Source organism: Bombina bombina, chromosome 7 (assembly GCF_027579735.1).
Source record: "Bombina bombina isolate aBomBom1 chromosome 7, aBomBom1.pri, whole genome shotgun sequence".
NCBI lineage: Eukaryota > Metazoa > Chordata > Amphibia > Anura > Bombinatoridae > Bombina > Bombina bombina.
The window spans coordinates 432,522,906-432,538,890 of record NC_069505.1 but is presented as its reverse complement, the minus strand read 5'-3'; the positions used below and the strand labels follow the sequence as shown (position 1 = coordinate 432,538,890).

The 15,985-nt window shown below is 49.1% G+C and overlaps 1 protein-coding gene across 3 annotated transcripts in view; it reads right to left on the bottom strand.

The window, feature by feature from the left end:
- Positions 1-548: 548 nt before the first annotated feature.
- TCF20 (transcription factor 20) overlaps positions 549-15,985 on the bottom strand; it is a 222,420-nt gene continuing 206,983 nt past the window's right edge. For all 3 annotated transcript variants that reach the window (XM_053721334.1, XM_053721333.1, XM_053721335.1), the window contains exon 5: positions 549-661. In XM_053721334.1, the coding sequence (XP_053577309.1) occupies positions 614-661 (48 nt within the window). In that variant the 3' untranslated portion in view covers positions 549-613. The remainder of the gene's footprint in view (positions 662-15,985) is intronic.

Genomic DNA, 15,985 nt, shown 5'->3' with positions numbered 1-15,985 from the left:
CTACAAATCAGGACTACTGAGGTATAACCTGGCAATATTTATAAAGTGAGGAATAGGGTCAGAGCGCCAACCTTAGGTTCATTTTGTAAAGCATGAATATGGCAAACTGTGCATACATTTAATTCTGCACAACTCAGGCTACATAGGTTTGTTAACTGCATAGATTATATATGACAGATATAACTAATGTTCCTGAGAGAGACACATTTCTCCCATACATAAGACCGTAAGAAACCTATAACAACCCTTGCAGCCTTCAGTAGGATACAGATAATTTCCTTTACAGAAATATCCGCCCCTGTGGGGATAAGGCTGCATTGCATGATAAACCTCAGGAATATGAACATTAACTGCTACTGAAAGTTGTTTTATAACCTTAAAAAAAAAATCACAAGATATCATTAGGGCCAGTTACCATGACAACACGTCCCTGCATGGTAACATGAGCAAATCACAAAGACATGTGGCCTGTACCTAGTAAAGCAAGAAACGCGTCAGCGCCCAGATTACACTGTGGTCACTACACCATATGCAGATATTCCCCATTATGCATGACACGCCCACTACTCACCTGTGCTTGAACTTTATTTCCACCTCTAGGACATAAGCCCCCTCAGCCCTGCTCGGGCTGCTCTGCAGACAAACCCTTTATAGTCTTGGTCTGAAAAGGAGGAAAGAGACAAGGACGGAGCAGACAGTGAGAGAGAGAAGCAGTCGCACAAAGAGACAGTGTTTAGAGAGCACAGCTACAGTTGAGAGAGACACTGTCTATCAAAGTGTTGCTGCAACATGAGCAGGAGTTGTCTCAGTTATCCAAAGCAAACTGCAACAATGTGATATAAACCTGACCATAAATACTAAACACGCGCACATTTATATATTTTACGGTTAGTGACTATGATGCTAGTCTGTAATTATATGTGTGTGCGTACATGTTACGTATCGAGGAGGAATTTTTTTAAGGGATACGTGTGCATACCCAAGCTAGTAACTCTTTGTTCTCGTTCACACTCTCTCTCTCTCTCGTTCACTCTCTCGTTCACACTCTCTCTCTCTCTCGTTCACTCTCTCGTTCACACTCTCTCTCTCTCTCGTTCACTCTCTCGTTCACACTCTCTCTCTCTCTCGTTCACTCTCTCGTTCACTCTCTCTCTCTCTCGTTCACTCTCTCTCTCTCTCGTTCACTCTCTCTCTCGTTCACTCTCTCTCTCGTTCACTCTCTCTCTCTCGTTCACTCTCACTCTCTCGTTCACTCACTCTCTCGTTCACTCACTCTCTCGTTCACTCACTCTCTCGTTCACTCACTCTCTCGTTCACTCACTCTCTCGTTCACTCACTCTCTCGTTCACTCACTCTCTCGTTCACTCACTCTCTCTCGTTCACTCACTCTCTCGTTCACTCACTCTCTCGTTCACTCACTCTCTCGTTCACTCACTCTCTCGTTCACATCACTCTCTCGTTCACTCACTCTCTCGTTCACTCACTCTCTCGTTCACTCACTCTCTCGTTCACTCACTCTCTCGTTCACTCACTCTCTCTGTTCACTCACTCTCTCGTTCACTCACTCTCTTCGTTCACTCACTCTCTCGTTCACTCACTCTCTCGTTCACTCTCTCTCTCGTTCACTCTCTCTCTCTCTCGTTCACTCTCTCTCTCTCTCGATCACTCTCTCTCTCTCTCGTTCACTCTCTCTCTCTCTCGTTCACTCTCTCTCTCTCTCGTTCACTCTCTCTCTCTCTCGTTCACTCTCTCTCTCTCTCGTTCACTCTCTCTCTCTCTCGTTCACTCTCTCTCTCTCTCGTTCACTCTCTCTCTCGTTCACTCTCTCTCTCGTTCACTCTCTCTCTCGTTCACTCTCTCTCTCGTTCACTCTCTCTCTCGTTCACTCTCTCTCTCGTTCACTCTCTCTCTCGTTCACTCTCTCTCTCGTTCACTCTCTCTCTTCGTTCACTTCTCTCTCTCGTTCACTCTCTCTCTCGTTCACTCTCTCTCTCGTTCACTCTCTCTCTCGTTCACTCTCTCTCTCGTTCACTCTCTCTCTCGTTCACTCTCTCTCTCGTTCACTCTCTCTCTCGGTCACTCTCTCTCTCTCTCTGTCTCTCTCTCTCTCTCTCGTTCACTCTCTCTCTCTCTCGTTCACTCTCTCTCTCTCTCGTTCACTCTCTCTCTCTCTCGTTCACTCTCTCTCTCTCTCTCGTTCACTCTCTCTCTCTCTCGTTCACATCTCTCTCTCTCTCGTTCACTCTCTCTCTCTCTCGTTCACTCTCTCTCTCTCTCGTTCACATCTCTCTCTCCTCTCGTTCACTCTCTCTCTCTCTCGTTCACTTCACTCTCTCGTTCACTCACTCTCTCGTTCACTCACTCTCTCGTTCACTCACTCTCTCGTTCACTCACTCTCTCGTTCACCTCACTCTCTCGTTCACTCACTCTCTCGTTCACTCACTCTCTTCGTTCACGACTCTCTCTCTCTCGTCACATCTCTCTCTCTCTCGTTCACTCTCTCTCTCTCTCGTTCACTCTCTCTCTCTCTCGTTCACTCTCTCTCTCTCTCGTTCACTCTCTCTCTCTCTCGTTCACTCTCTCTCTCGTTCACTCTCTCTCTCGTTCACTCTCTCTCTCTCTCGTTCACTCTCTCTCTCTCTCGTTCACTCTCTCTCTCGTTCACTCTCTCTCTCGTTCACTCTCTCTCTCGTTCACTCTCTCTCTAGTTCACTCTCTCGTCACTATCTATCTCTCGTTCACTCTCTCTCTCGTTCACTCTCTCTCTCTCTCGTTCACTCTCTCTCTCTCTCGTTCACTCTCTCTCTCTCTCGTTCACTCTCTCTCTCTCTCGTTCACTCTCTCTCTCTCTCGTTCACTCTCTCTCTCTCTCGTTCACTCTCTCTCTCTCTCGTTCACTCTCTCTCTCTCTCTTTCACTCTCTCTCTCTCTCGTTCACTCTCTCTCTCTCTCGTTCACTCTCTCTCTCTCTCGTTCACTCTCTCTCTCTCTCGTTCACTCTCTCTCTCTCTCGTTCACTCTCTCTCTCGTTCACTCTCTCTCTCGTTCACTCTCTCTCTCGTTCACTCTCTCTCTCTCTCGTTCACTCTCTCTCTCTCTCGTTCACTCTCTCTCTCTCTCGTTCACTCTCTCTCTCTCTCGTTCACTCTCTCTCTCTCTCGTTCACTTCTCTCTCTCTCTCGTTCACTCTCTCTCTCTCTCGTTCACTCTCTCTCTCTCTCGTTCACTCTCTCTCTCTCTCGTTCACTCTCTCTCTCGTTCACTCTCTCTCTCGTTCACGTCTCTCTCCTCGTTCACTCTCTCTCTCGTTCACTCTCTCTCTCGTTCACTCTCTCTCTCGTTCACTCTCTCTCTCGTTCACTCTCTCTCTCGTTCACTCTCTCTCTCGTTCACTCTCTCTCTCTCTCGTTCACTCTCTCTCTCTCTCGTTCACTCTCTCTCTCTCTCGTTCACTCTCTCTCTCTCTCGTTCACTCTCTCTCTCTCGTTCACTCTCTCTCTCGTTCACTCTCTCTCTCGTTCACTCTCTCTCTCGTTCACTCTCTCTCTCGTTCACTCTCTCTCTCGTTCACTCTCTCTCTCGTTCACTCTCTCTCTCGTTCACTCTCTCTCTCGTTCACTCTCTCTCTCGTTCACTCTCTCTCTCGTTCACTCACTCTCTCGTTCACTCACTCTCTCGTTCACTCACTCTCTCGTTCACTCACTCTCTCGTTCACTCACTCTCTCGTTCACTCACTCTCTCGTTCACTCACTCTCTCGTTCACTCACTCTCTCGTTCACTCACTCTCTCGTTCACTCACTCTCTCGTTCACCTTCACTCTCTCGTTCACTCACTCTCTCGTTCACACTATCACTCTCTCGTTCACTTCACTCTCCTCTCGTTCACTCACTTCTCTCGTTCACATCACTCTCTCGTTCACATCACTCTCTCGTTCACGTCACTCTCTCGTTCACTTCTCTCTCTCGTTCACACCATCACTCTCTCTCGTTCACTCACTCTCTCTCGTTCACTTCACCTCTCTACGTTCACTCACTCTCTCGTTCACTCACTCTCAGTCGTTTCACGGAGTCACTCTCTCGTTCACTTCACTCTCGTCTGTTCACATCACTCTCTCGTCAAGGCTCACCTCTCTCGTTCACCTTCACTCGCATCGTTCACTGTCACTCTCTCGTTCACCCTCACGTCTCAATCGCCTTCACTCACTCTCTCGTCACAAATCACTCTCCTCGTTCACTTTCCAGCTCATTCTCGTTCACCTTCACTCTCTCGTCTACACCTCACTCTCGTTCGTTCACAGACTCTTCTCTCGTTCACTCACTCTCTCGTTCACTCACTCTATCTCGTTCACGGCCATCACTCTCTCGTTCACTACTCACTCTCTCGTTCACTCACTCTCTCGTTCACTCACTCTCTCGTTCACTCACTCTCTCGTTCACTCACTCTCTCGTTCACTCACTCTCTCGTTCACTCACTCTCTCGTTCACTCACTCTCTCGTTCACTCACTCTCTCGTTCACTCTCTCTCTCGTTCACTCTCTCTCTCGTTCACTCTCTCTCTCGTTCACTCACTCTCTCGTTCACTCTCTCTCTCGTTCACTCTCTCACTCTCTCGTTCACTCTCTCACTCTCTCGTTCACTCTCTCTCTCTCTCGTTCACTCTCTCTCTCTCTCGTTCACTCTCTCTCTCTCTCGTTCACTCTCTCTCTCTCTCGTTCACTCTCTCTCTCTCTCGTTCACTCTCTCTCTCTCTCGTTCACTCTCTCTCTCTCTCGTTCACTCTCTCTCTCTCTCGTTCACTCTCTCTCTCTCTCGTTCACTCTCTCTCTCTCTCGTTCACTCTCTCACTCTCTCGTTCACTCACTCTCTCGTTCACTCACTCTCTCGTTCACTCACTCTCTCGTTCACTCACTCTCTCGTTCACTCACTCTCTCGTTCACTCACTCTCTCGTTCACTCACTCTCTCGTTCACTCACTCTCTCGTTCACTCACTCTCTCGTTCACTCACTCTCTCGTTCACTCACTCTCTCGTTCACTCACTCTCTCGTTCACTCACTCTCTCGTTCACTCACTCTCTCGTTCACTCACTCTCTCGTTCACTCACTCTCTCGTTCACTCACTCTCTCGTTCACTCACTCTCTCGTTCACTCACTCTCTCGTTCACTCACTCTCTCGTTCACTCACTCTCTCGTTCACTCACTCTCTCGTTCACTCACTCTCTCGTTCACTCACTCTCTCGTTCACTCACTCTCTCGTTCACTCACTCTCTCGTTCACTCACTCTCTCGTTCACTCACTCTCTCGTTCACTCACTCTCTCGTTCACTCACTCTCTCGTTCACTCACTCTCTCGTTCACTCACTCTCTCGTTCACCTCACTCTCTCGTTCACTCACTCTCTCGTTCACTCACTCTCTCGTTCACTCACTCTCTCGTTCACTCACTCTCTCGTTCACTCACTCTCTCGTTCACTCACTCTCTCGTTCACTCACTCTCTCGTTCACTCACTCTCTCGTTCACTCACTCTCTCGTTCACTCACTCTCTCGTTCACTCACTCTCTCGTTCACTCACTCTCTCGTTCACTCACTCTCTCGTTCACTCACTCTCTCGTTCACTCACTCTCTCGTTCACTCACTCTCTCGTTCACTCACTCTCTCGTTCACTCACTCTCTCGTTCACTCACTCTCTCGTTCACTCACTCTCTCGTTCACTCACTCTCTCGTTCACTCACTCTCTCGTTCACTCACTCTCTCGTTCACTCACTCTCTCGTTCACTCACTCTCTCGTTCACTCACTCTCTCGTTCACTCACTCTCTCGTTCACTCACTCTCTCGTTCACTCACTCTCTCGTTCACTCACTCTCTCGTTCACTCACTCTCTCGTTCACTCACTCTCTCGTTCACTCACTCTCTCGTTCACTCACTCTCTCGTTCACTCACTCTCTCGTTCACTCACTCTCTCGTTCACTCACTCTCTCGTTCACTCACTCTCTCGTTCACTCACTCTCTCGTTCACTCACTCTCTCGTTCACTCACTCTCTCGTTCACTCACTCTCTCGTTCACTCACTCTCTCGTTCACTCACTCTCTCGTTCACTCACTCTCTCGTTCACTCACTCTCTCGTTCACTCACTCTCTCGTTCACTCACTCTCTCGTTCACTCACTCTCTCGTTCACTCACTCTCTCGTTCACTCTCTCTCTCGTTCACTCTCTCTCTCTCTCGTTCACTCTCTCTCTCTCTCGTTCACTCTCTCTCTCTCTCGTTCACTCTCTCTCTCTCTCGTTCACTCTCTCTCTCTCTCGTTCACTCTCTCTCTCTCTCGTTCACTCTCTCTCTCTCTCTTTCACTCTCTCTCTCTCTCGGTCACTCTCTCTCTCTCTCGTTCACATCTCTCTCATTCGTTCACTCTCTCTCTCGTTCACTCTCTCTCCTCGTTCACTCTCTCTCTCGTTCACTCTCTCTCTCGTTCACTTCTCTCTCTCGTTCACCTCTCTCTCTCGTTCACTCTCTCTCTCGTTCACTCTCTCTCTCGTTCACTCTCTCTCATCGTTCACTTCTCTCTCTCGTTCACTCTCTCTCTCGTTCACTCTCTCTCTCGTTCACTCTCTCCTCTCGTTCACTCTCTCTCTCTTCGTTCACTCTCCTCTCTCTCTCGTCCACTCTCTCTCTCTCTCGTCCACATCCCTCTCTCTCTCGTTCACATCTCTCTCTCTCTCGTCCACTCTCTCTCTCTCTTCGTTCACCTCTCTCTCTCTCTCGTTCACTCTCTCTCTCGTTCACTCTCTCTCTCGTTCACTCTCTCTCTTCGTTCACTCACTCTCTCGTTCACAGCACTCTCTCGTTCACTCACTCTCTCGTTCACTCACTCTCTCGTTCGACTCACTCTCTCGTTCACTCACTCTCTCTTCACCTCACTCTCTCGTTCACTCACTCTCTCGTTCACGTCACTCTCTCGTTCACTCTCTCTCTCGTTCACTCTCTCTCTCGTTCTACTCTCTCTCTCTCTTTCACTCTCTCTCTCTCTCGTTCACTCTCTCTCTCTCTCGTTCACTCTCTCTCTCTCTCGTTCACTCTCTCTCTCTCTCGTTCACTCTCTCTCTCTCTCGTTCACTCTCTCTCTCATCTCTCGTCACTCTCTCTCTCTCGTCGTTCACTCTCTCTCTCTCTCGTTCACTCTCTCTCTCGTTCACTCTCTCTCTCGTTCACTCTCTCTCTCGTTCCTTCTCTCTCTCTCTCGTTCACTTCTCTCTCATCGTTCACATCTCTCTCTCGTTCACGTCTCTCTCTCGGGTTCACTCTCTCTCTCGTTCACTCTCTCTCTCGTTCACTCTCTCTCCTCGTTCACTCTCTCTCTCGTTCACTCTCTCTCTCTCTCGTTCACTCTCTCTCTCTCGCTCGTTCACTCTCTCTCATCTCGTTCCTCTCTCTCTCGTTCTCTCTTCTCTCTCGTCTCTCAGCTCTCTCTCTTCGCTTCACCTTCTCTCTCTCGTTCACCTCTCTCTCTCGTTCACTCTCTCTCTTCGTTCACTCTCTCTCTCGGTTCACTCTCTCATCTCGTTCACTCATCTCTTCTCGTTCACTCTCTCTCTCGTTCACTCACTCTCACTCGTTCATACTCTCTCTCTCGTTTCACGTCACTCTCATCGTTCACAATGCTCACTCTCTCGTGTCTTCACGATCACTTCTCTCGTTCACTCACTCTCTCGTTCACCTCACTCTCTTCGTTCACATCACTCCTCAATCTGTTCACACACTCTCTCGTTTCACTACGTCACTTCTCTCGTTCACATCACGACTCTCGTTCACTCACTCTCTCGTCCACATCACTCTCCATCTACGTTCACATTTCACTCGTCTCGTTCACTCACTCTCTCGATCACCTCACTCTCTTGTTCACATTCACTCTCATCGTCACTTCACTCGTCCTCTGATCACTCACGCCTCTCGTTCACTCACTCTCTCGTTCACTCACTCTCTCTTTCACCCTAATGTCTCACTCTCTCGTTCACTCACTCTCTCGTTCACTCACTCTCTCGTTCACTCACATCTCTCGTTCACTCACTCTCTCGTTCACTCACTCTCTCGTTCACTCACTCTCTCGTTCACTCACTCTCTCGTTCACTCACTCTCTCGTTCACTCACTCTCTCGTTCACTCACTCTCTCGTTCACTCACTCTCTCGTTCACCTCACTCTCTCGTTCACCTCACTCTCTCGTTTCACTCACTCTCTCGTTCACCTCACTCTCTCGTTCACTCACCTCTCTGTTCACTCACTCTCTCGTTCACTCACTCTCTCGTTCACTCACTCTTCTCGTTCACTCACTCTCTCGTTCACTCACTCTCTCGTTCACTCACTCTCTCGTTCACTCACTCTCTCGTTCACTCACTCTCTCGTCACTCACTCTCCGTTCACTCACTCTCTCGTTCACCCTCTCTCTCGTTCACTCACTCTCTCGTTCACTCTGTCTCCTCTCTCGTTCACTCTCTCTCTCTCGTTCATCTCTCTCTCTCCTCGTTCACTCTCTCTCTCTCTCGTTCACTCTCTCTCTCTCTCGTTCACTCTCTCTCTCTCTCCTCTCTCTCTCTTCGTTCACTCTCTCTCTCCCTTGTGTTCTCTCTCTCTCTCTCTCGTTCACTCTCTCCTCTCTCTCGGTTCACTCTCCTCTCTCGTTCACTCTCTCTCTCGTTCACTCTTCTCTCTCGTTCACTCTCTCTCTCGTTCACATCTCTCTCTCGTTCACTCTCTCTCTCGTTTCACTCTCTCTCTCGTTCACTCTCTCTCTCGTTCACTCTCTCTCTCGTTCACTCTCTCTCTCGTTCACTCTCTCTCTCGTTCACTCTCTCTCTCGGTCACTCTCTCTCTCGTTCACTCTCTCTCTCGTTCACTCTCTCTCTCTCTCGGTCGCTCTCTCTCTCTCTCGTTTCACTCTCTCTCTCTCTCGTTCACTCTCTCTCTCTCTCGTTCACTCTCTCTCTCTCTCGTTCACTCTCTCTCTCGTTCCTCTCTTTCTCTCTCTCTCTCTCTCGTTCTCTTCTCTCTCTCGTTCACTCTCTCTCTCGTTCACTCACTCTCTCGTTCACTCACTCTCTCGTTCACTCACTCTCTCGTTCACTCACTCTCTCGTTCACTCACTCTCTCGTTCACTCACTCTCTCGTTCACTCACTCTCTCGTTCACTCACTCTCTCGTTCACTCTCTCTCTCGTTCACTCTCTCTCTCGTTCACTCTCTCTCTCGTTCACTCTCTCTCTCTCGTTCACTCTCTCTCTCTCTCGTTCACTCTCTCTCTCTCTCGTTCACTCTCTCTCTCTCTCGTTCACTCTCTCTCTCTCTCGTTCACTCTCTCTCTCTCTCTCTCTCTCTCTCTCTCTCTCGTTCACTCTCTCTCTCTCTCGTTCACTCTCTCTCTCTCTCGTTCACTCTCTCTCTCGTTCACTCTCTCTCTCGTTCACTCTCTCTCTCGTTCACTCTCTCTCTCGTTCACTCTCTCTCTCGTTCACTCTCTCTCTCGTTCACTCTCTCTCTCGTTCACTCTCTCTCTCGTTCACTCTCTCTCTCGTTCACTCTCTCTCTCGTTCACTCTCTCTCTCTCGTTCACTCTCTCTCTCTCTCGTTCACTCTCTCTCTCTCTCGTTCACTCTCTCTCTCGTTCACTCTCTCTCTCGTTCACTCTCTCTCTCGTTCACTCTCTCTCTCGTTCACTCTCTCTCTCGTTCACTCTCTCTCTCGTTCACTCTCTCTCTCGTTCACTCTCTCTCTCGTTCACTCACTCTCTCGTTCACTCTCTCTCTCGTTCACTCACTCTCTCGTTCACTCACTCTCTCGTTCACTCACTCTCTCGTTCACTCACTCTCTCGTTCACTCACTCTCTCGTTCACTCACTCTCTCGTTCACTCACTCTCTCGTTCACTCACTCTCTCGTTCACTCACTCTCTCGTTCACTCACTCTCTCGTTCACTCACTCTCTCGTTCACTCACTCTCTCGTTCACTCACTCTCTCGTTCACTCACTCTCTCGTTCACTCACTCTCTCGTTCACTCACTCTCTCGTTCACTCACTCTCTCGTTCACTCACTCTCTCGTTCACTCACTCTCTCGTTCACTCACTCTCTCGTTCACTCACTCTCTCGTTCACTCACTCTCTCGTTCACTCACTCTCTCGTTCACTCACTCTCTCGTTCACTCACTCTCTCGTTCACTCACTCTCTCGTTCACTCACTCTCTCGTTCACTCACTCTCTCGTTCACTCACTCTCTCGTTCACTCACTCTCTCGTTCACTCACTCTCTCGTTCACTCACTCTCTCGTTCACTCACTCTCTCGTTCACTCACTCTCTCGTTCACTCACTCTCTCGTTCACTCACTCTCTCGTTCACTCACTCTCTCGTTCACTCACTCTCTCGTTCACTCACTCTCTCGTTCACTCACTCTCTCGTTCACTCACTCTCTCGTTCACTCACTCTCTCGTTCACTCACTCTCTCGTTCACTCACTCTCTCGTTCACTCACTCTCTCGTTCACTCACTCTCTCGTTCACTCACTCTCTCGTTCACTCACTCTCTCGTTCACTCTCTCTCTCGTTCACTCACTCTCTCGTTCACTCTCTCTCTCGTTCACTCTCTCTCTCGTTCACTCTCTCACTCTCTCGTTCACTCTCTCTCTCTCTCGTTCACTCTCTCTCTCTCTCGTTCACTCTCTCTCTCTCTCGTTCACTCTCTCTCTCTCTCGTTCACTCTCTCTCTCTCTCGTTCACTCTCTCTCTCTCTCGTTCACTCTCTCTCTCTCTCGTTCCTTCTCTCTCTCTCGTTCCTTCTCTCTCTCTCGTTCCTTCTCTCTCTCTCGTTCCTTCTCTCTCTCTCGTTCCTTCTCTCTCTCTCGTTCCTTCTCTCTCTCTCGTTCCTTCTCTCTCTCTCGTTCCTTCTCTCTCTCTCGTTCCTTCTCTCTCTCTCGTTCCTTCTCTCTCTCTCGTTCCTTCTCTCTCTCTCGTTCCTTCTCTCTCTCTCGTTCCTTCTCTCTCTCTCGTTCCTTCTCTCTCTCTCGTTCCTTCTCTCTCTCTCGTTCCTTCTCTCTCTCTCGTTCCTTCTCTCTCTCTCGTTCCTTCTCTCTCTCTCGTTCCTTCTCTCTCTCTCGTTCCTTCTCTCTCTCTCGTTCCTTCTCTCTCTCTCGTTCCTTCTCTCTCTCTCGTTCCTTCTCTCTCTCTCGTTCCTTCTCTCTCTCTCGTCCCTTCTCTCTCTCTCGTCCCTTCTCTCTCTCTCGTCCCTTCTCTCTCTCTCGTCCCTTCTCTCTCTCTCGTTCCTTCTCTCTCTCGTTCCTTCTCTCTCTCGTTCCTTCTCTCTCTCTCTCTCGTCCTTCTCTCTCTCTCTCGTTCCTTCTCTCTCTCTCTCGTTCCTTCTCTCTCTCTCTCGTTCCTTCTCTCTCTCTCTCGTTCCTTCTCTCTCTCTCTCGTTCCTTCTCTCTCTCTCTCTCGTTCCTTCTCTCTCTCTCGTTCCTTCTCTCTCTCTCGTTCCTTCTCTCTCTCTCGTTCCTTCTCTCTCTCTCGTTCCTTCTCTCTCTCTCGTTCCTTCTCTCTCTCTCGTTCCTTCTCTCTCTCTCGTTCCTTCTCTCTCTCTCGTTCCTTCTCTCTCTCTCGTTCCTTCTCTCTCTCTCGTTCCTTCTCTCTCTCTCGTTCCTTCTCTCTCTCTCGTTCCTTCTCTCTCTCTCGTTCCTTCTCTCTCTCTCGTTCCTTCTCTCTCTCTCGTTCCTTCTCTCTCTCTCGTTCCTTCTCTCTCTCTCTCGTTCCTTCTCTCTCTCTCGTTCCTTCTCTCTCTCTCGTTCCTTCTCTCTCTCTCGTTCCTTCTCTCTCTCTCGTTCCTTCTCTCTCTCTCGTTCCTTCTCTCTCTCTCGTTCCTTCTCTCTCTCTCGTTCCTTCTCTCTCTCTCGTTCCTTCTCTCTCTCTCGTTCCTTCTCTCTCTCTCGTTCCTTCTCTCTCTCTCGTTCCTTCTCTCTCTCTCGTTCCTTCTCTCTCTCGTCTCTCTCTCTCTCGTTCCTTCTCTCTCTCTCGTTCCTTCTCTCTCTCTCGTTCCTTCTCTCTCTCTCGTTCCTTCTCTCTCTCTCGTCCCTTCTCTCTCTCTCGTCCCTTCTCTCTCTCTCGTCCCTTCTCTCTCTCTCGTCCCTTCTCTCTCTCTCGTTCCTTCTCTCTCTCTCGTTCCTTCTCTCTCTCGTTCCTTCTCTCTCTCGTTCCTTCTCTCTCTCGTTCCTTCTCTCTCTCTCTCTCGTTCCTTCTCTCTCTCTCTCGTTCCTTCTCTCTCTCTCTCGTTCCTTCTCTCTCTCTCTCGTTCCTTCTCTCTCTCTCTCGTTCCTTCTCTCTCTCTCTCGTTCCTTCTCTCTCTCTCGTTCCTTCTCTCTCTCTCGTTCCTTCTCTCTCTCTCGTTCCTTCTCTCTCTCTCGTTCCTTCTCTCTCTCTCGTTCCTTCTCTCTCTCTCGTTCCTTCTCTCTCTCTCGTTCCTTCTCTCTCTCTCGTTCCTTCTCTCTCTCTCGTTCCTTCTCTCTCTCTCGTTCCTTCTCTCTCTCGTTCCTTCTCTCTCTCGTTCCTTCTCTCTCTCGTTCCTTCTCTCTCTCGTTCCTTCTCTCTCTCGTTCCTTCTCTCTCTCGTTCCTTCTCTCTCTCGTTCCTTCTCTCTCTCTCTCGTTCCTTCTCTCTCTCTCTCGTTCCTTCTCTCTCTCTCTCGTTCCTTCTCTCTCTCTCTCGTTCCTTCTCTCTCTCTCTCGTTCCTTCTCTCTCTCTCTCGTTCCTTCTCTCTCTCTCTCGTTCCTTCTCTCTCTCTCTCGTTCCTTCTCTCTCTCTCTCGTTCCTTCTCTCTCTCTCTCGTTCCTTCTCTCTCTCTCTCGTTCCTTCTCTCTCTCTCTCGTTCCTTCTCTCTCTCTCTCGTTCCTTCTCTCTCTCTCTCGTTCCTTCTCTCTCTCTCTCGTTCCTTCTCTCTCTCTCTCTCTCGTTCCTTCTCTCTCTCTCTCTCGTTCCTTCTCTCTCTCTCTCTCTCGTTCCTTCTCTCTCTCTCTCTCTCGTTCCTTCTCTCTCTCTCTCTCTCGTTCCTTCTCTCTCTCTCTCTCTCGTTCCTTCTCTCTCTCTCTCTCTCGTTCCTTCTCTCTCTCTCTCGTTCCTTCTCTCTCTCTCTCGTTCCTTCTCTCTCGTTCCTTCTCTCTCTCTCTCGTTCCTTCTCTCTCTCTCTCGTTCCTTCTCTCTCTCTCTCGTTCCTTCTCTCTCTCTCTCGTTCCTTCTCTCTCTCGTTCCTTCTCTCTCTCTCTCGTTCCTTCTCTCTCTCTCTCGTTCCTTCTCTCTCTCTCTCGTTCCTTCTCTCTCTCTCTCGTTCCTTCTCTCTCTCTCTCGTTCCTTCTCTCTCTCTCTCTCGTTCCTTCTCTCTCTCTCTCTCGTTCCTTCTCTCTCTCTCTCTCGTTCCTTCTCTCTCTCTCTCTCGTTCCTTCTCTCTCTCTCTCTCGTTCCTTCTCTCTCTCTCTCTCGTTCCTTCTCTCTCTCTCGTTCCTTCTCTCTCTCTCGTTCCTTCTCTCTCTCTCGTTCCTTCTCTCTCGTTCCTTCTCTCTCTCTCTCGTTCCTTCTCTCTCTCTCTCTCGTTCCTTCTCTCTCTCTCGTTCACTCTCTCTCTCTCTCGTTCACTCTCTCTCTCTCTCGTTCACTCTCTCTCTCTCTCGTTCACTCTCTCTCGTTCCTTCTCTCTCTCTCTCTCGTTCCTTCTCTCTCTCTCTCTCGTTCCTTCTCTCTCTCTCTCTCTCTCGTTCCTTCTCTCTCTCTCTCTCTCGTTCCTTCTCTCTCTCTCTCTCGTTCCTTCTCTCTCTCTCTCTCGTTCCTTCTCTCTCTCTCTCTCTCGTTCCTTCTCTCTCTCTCTCTCGTTCCTTCTCTCTCTCTCTCTCGTTCCTTCTCTCTCTCTCTCTCTCTCGTTCCTTCTCTCTCTCTCTCTCGTTCCTTCTCTCTCTCTCTCTCGTTCCTTCTCTCTCTCGTTCCTTCTCTCTCTCGTTCCTTCTCTCTCTCGTTCCTTCTCTCTCTCGTTCCTTCTCTCTCTCGTTCCTTCTCTCTCTCTCGTTCCTTCTCTCTCTCTCTCGTTCCTTCTCTCTCTCTCTCGTTCCTTCTCTCTCTCTCTCGTTCCTTCTCTCTCTCTCTCGTTCCTTCTCTCTCTCTCTCGTTCCTTCTCTCTCTCTCTCGTTCCTTCTCTCTCTCTCTCGTTCCTTCTCTCTCTCTCTCGTTCCTTCTCTCTCTCTCTCGTTCCTTCTCTCTCTCTCTCGTTCCTTCTCTCTCTCTCGTTCCTTCTCTCTCTCTCTCTCTCGTTCCTTCTCTCTCTCTCTCGTTCCTTCTCTCTCTCTCTCGTTCCTTCTCTCTCTCTCTCGTTCCTTCTCTCTCTCTCTCGTTCCTTCTCTCTCTCTCTCGTTCCTTCTCTCTCTCTCTCGTTCCTTCTCTCTCTCTCGTTCCTTCTCTCTCTCTCTCTCGTTCCTTCTCTCTCTCTCTCGTTCCTTCTCTCTCTCGTTCCTTCTCTCTCTCGTTCCTTCTCTCTCTCGTTCCTTCTCTCTCTCTCTCGTTCCTTCTCTCTCTCTTGTTCCTTCTCTCTCTCTCTCGTTCCTTCTCTCTCTCTCTCGTTCCTTCTCTCTCTCTCTCGTTCCTTCTCTCTCTCTCTCGTTCCTTCTCTCTCTCTCTCGTTCCTTCTCTCTCTCTCTCTTTCACTCTCTCTCTCTTTCACTCTCTCTCTCTTTCACTCTCTCTCTCTTTCACTCTCTCTCTCTTTCACTCTCTCTCTCTCTCTCGTTCCTTCTCTCTCTCTCGTTCCTTCTCTCTCTCTCTCTCGTTCCTTCTCTCTCTCTCGTTCCTTCTCTCTCTCTCTCTCTCGTTCCTTCTCTCTCTCTCTCTCTCTCTCTCTCTCGTTCCTTCTCTCTCGTTCCTTCTCTCTCTCTCTCGTTCCTTCTCTCTCTCTCTCGTTCCTTCTCTCTCTCTCTCGTTCCTTCTCTCTCTCTCTCTCGTTCCTTCTCTCTCTCTCTCTCGTTCCTTCTCTCTCTCTCTCTCGTTCCTTCTCTCTCTCTCTCTCGTTCCTTCTCTCTCTCTCTCTCGTTCCTTCTCTCTCTCTCTCTCGTTCCTTCTCTCTCTCTCTCTCGTTCCTTCTCTCTCTCTCTCTCGTTCCTTCTCTCTCTCTCTCTCGTTCCTTCTCTCTCTCTCTCTCGTTCCTTCTCTCTCTCTCTCTCTCGTTCCTTCTCTCTCTCTCTCTCTCGTTCCTTCTCTCTCTCTCTCTCTCGTTCCTTCTCTCTCTCTCTCTCGTTCCTTCTCTCTCTCTCTCTCTCTCTCTCTCTCTCGTTCCTTCTCTCTCTCTCTCTCGTTCCTTCTCTCTCTCTCGTTCCTTCTCTCTCTCTCGTTCCTTCTCTCTCTCTCTCGTTCCTTCTCTCTCTCTCTCGTTCCTTCTCTCTCTCTCGTTCCTTCTCTCTCTCTCGTTCCTTCTCTCTCTCTCGTTCCTTCTCTCTCTCTCGTTCCTTCTCTCTCTCTCTCTCGTTCCTTCTCTCTCTCTCTCGTTCCTTCTCTCTCGTTCCTTCTCTCTCGTTCCTTCTCTCTCTCTCTCGTTCCTTCTCTCTCTCTCTCTCGTTCCTTCTATATATACACACACACACACTATATATATATATATATATATATATATATATATATATATATACATATACACACACACAAATATATATACACACACACAAAAGAAAATTTATGCTTACCTGATAAATTTGTTTCTTTTTTGACATGATGAGTCCACGGATCATCATCCTTACTTGTGGGATATTCACCTCCTGGTCAGCAGGAGGCAAAGAGCACTACAGCAGAGCTGTTAAATAACTCCTCCCTTCCCTCCCACTCCAGTCATTCGACCGAAGTTAGGAAGAGAAAGGAAAAGCCAAGGTGCAGAGGTGTCTAAAGTTTATAATAAAAAAACAACCTGTCTAAAAGAACAGGGCGGGCCGTGGACTCATCGTGTCTAAAAA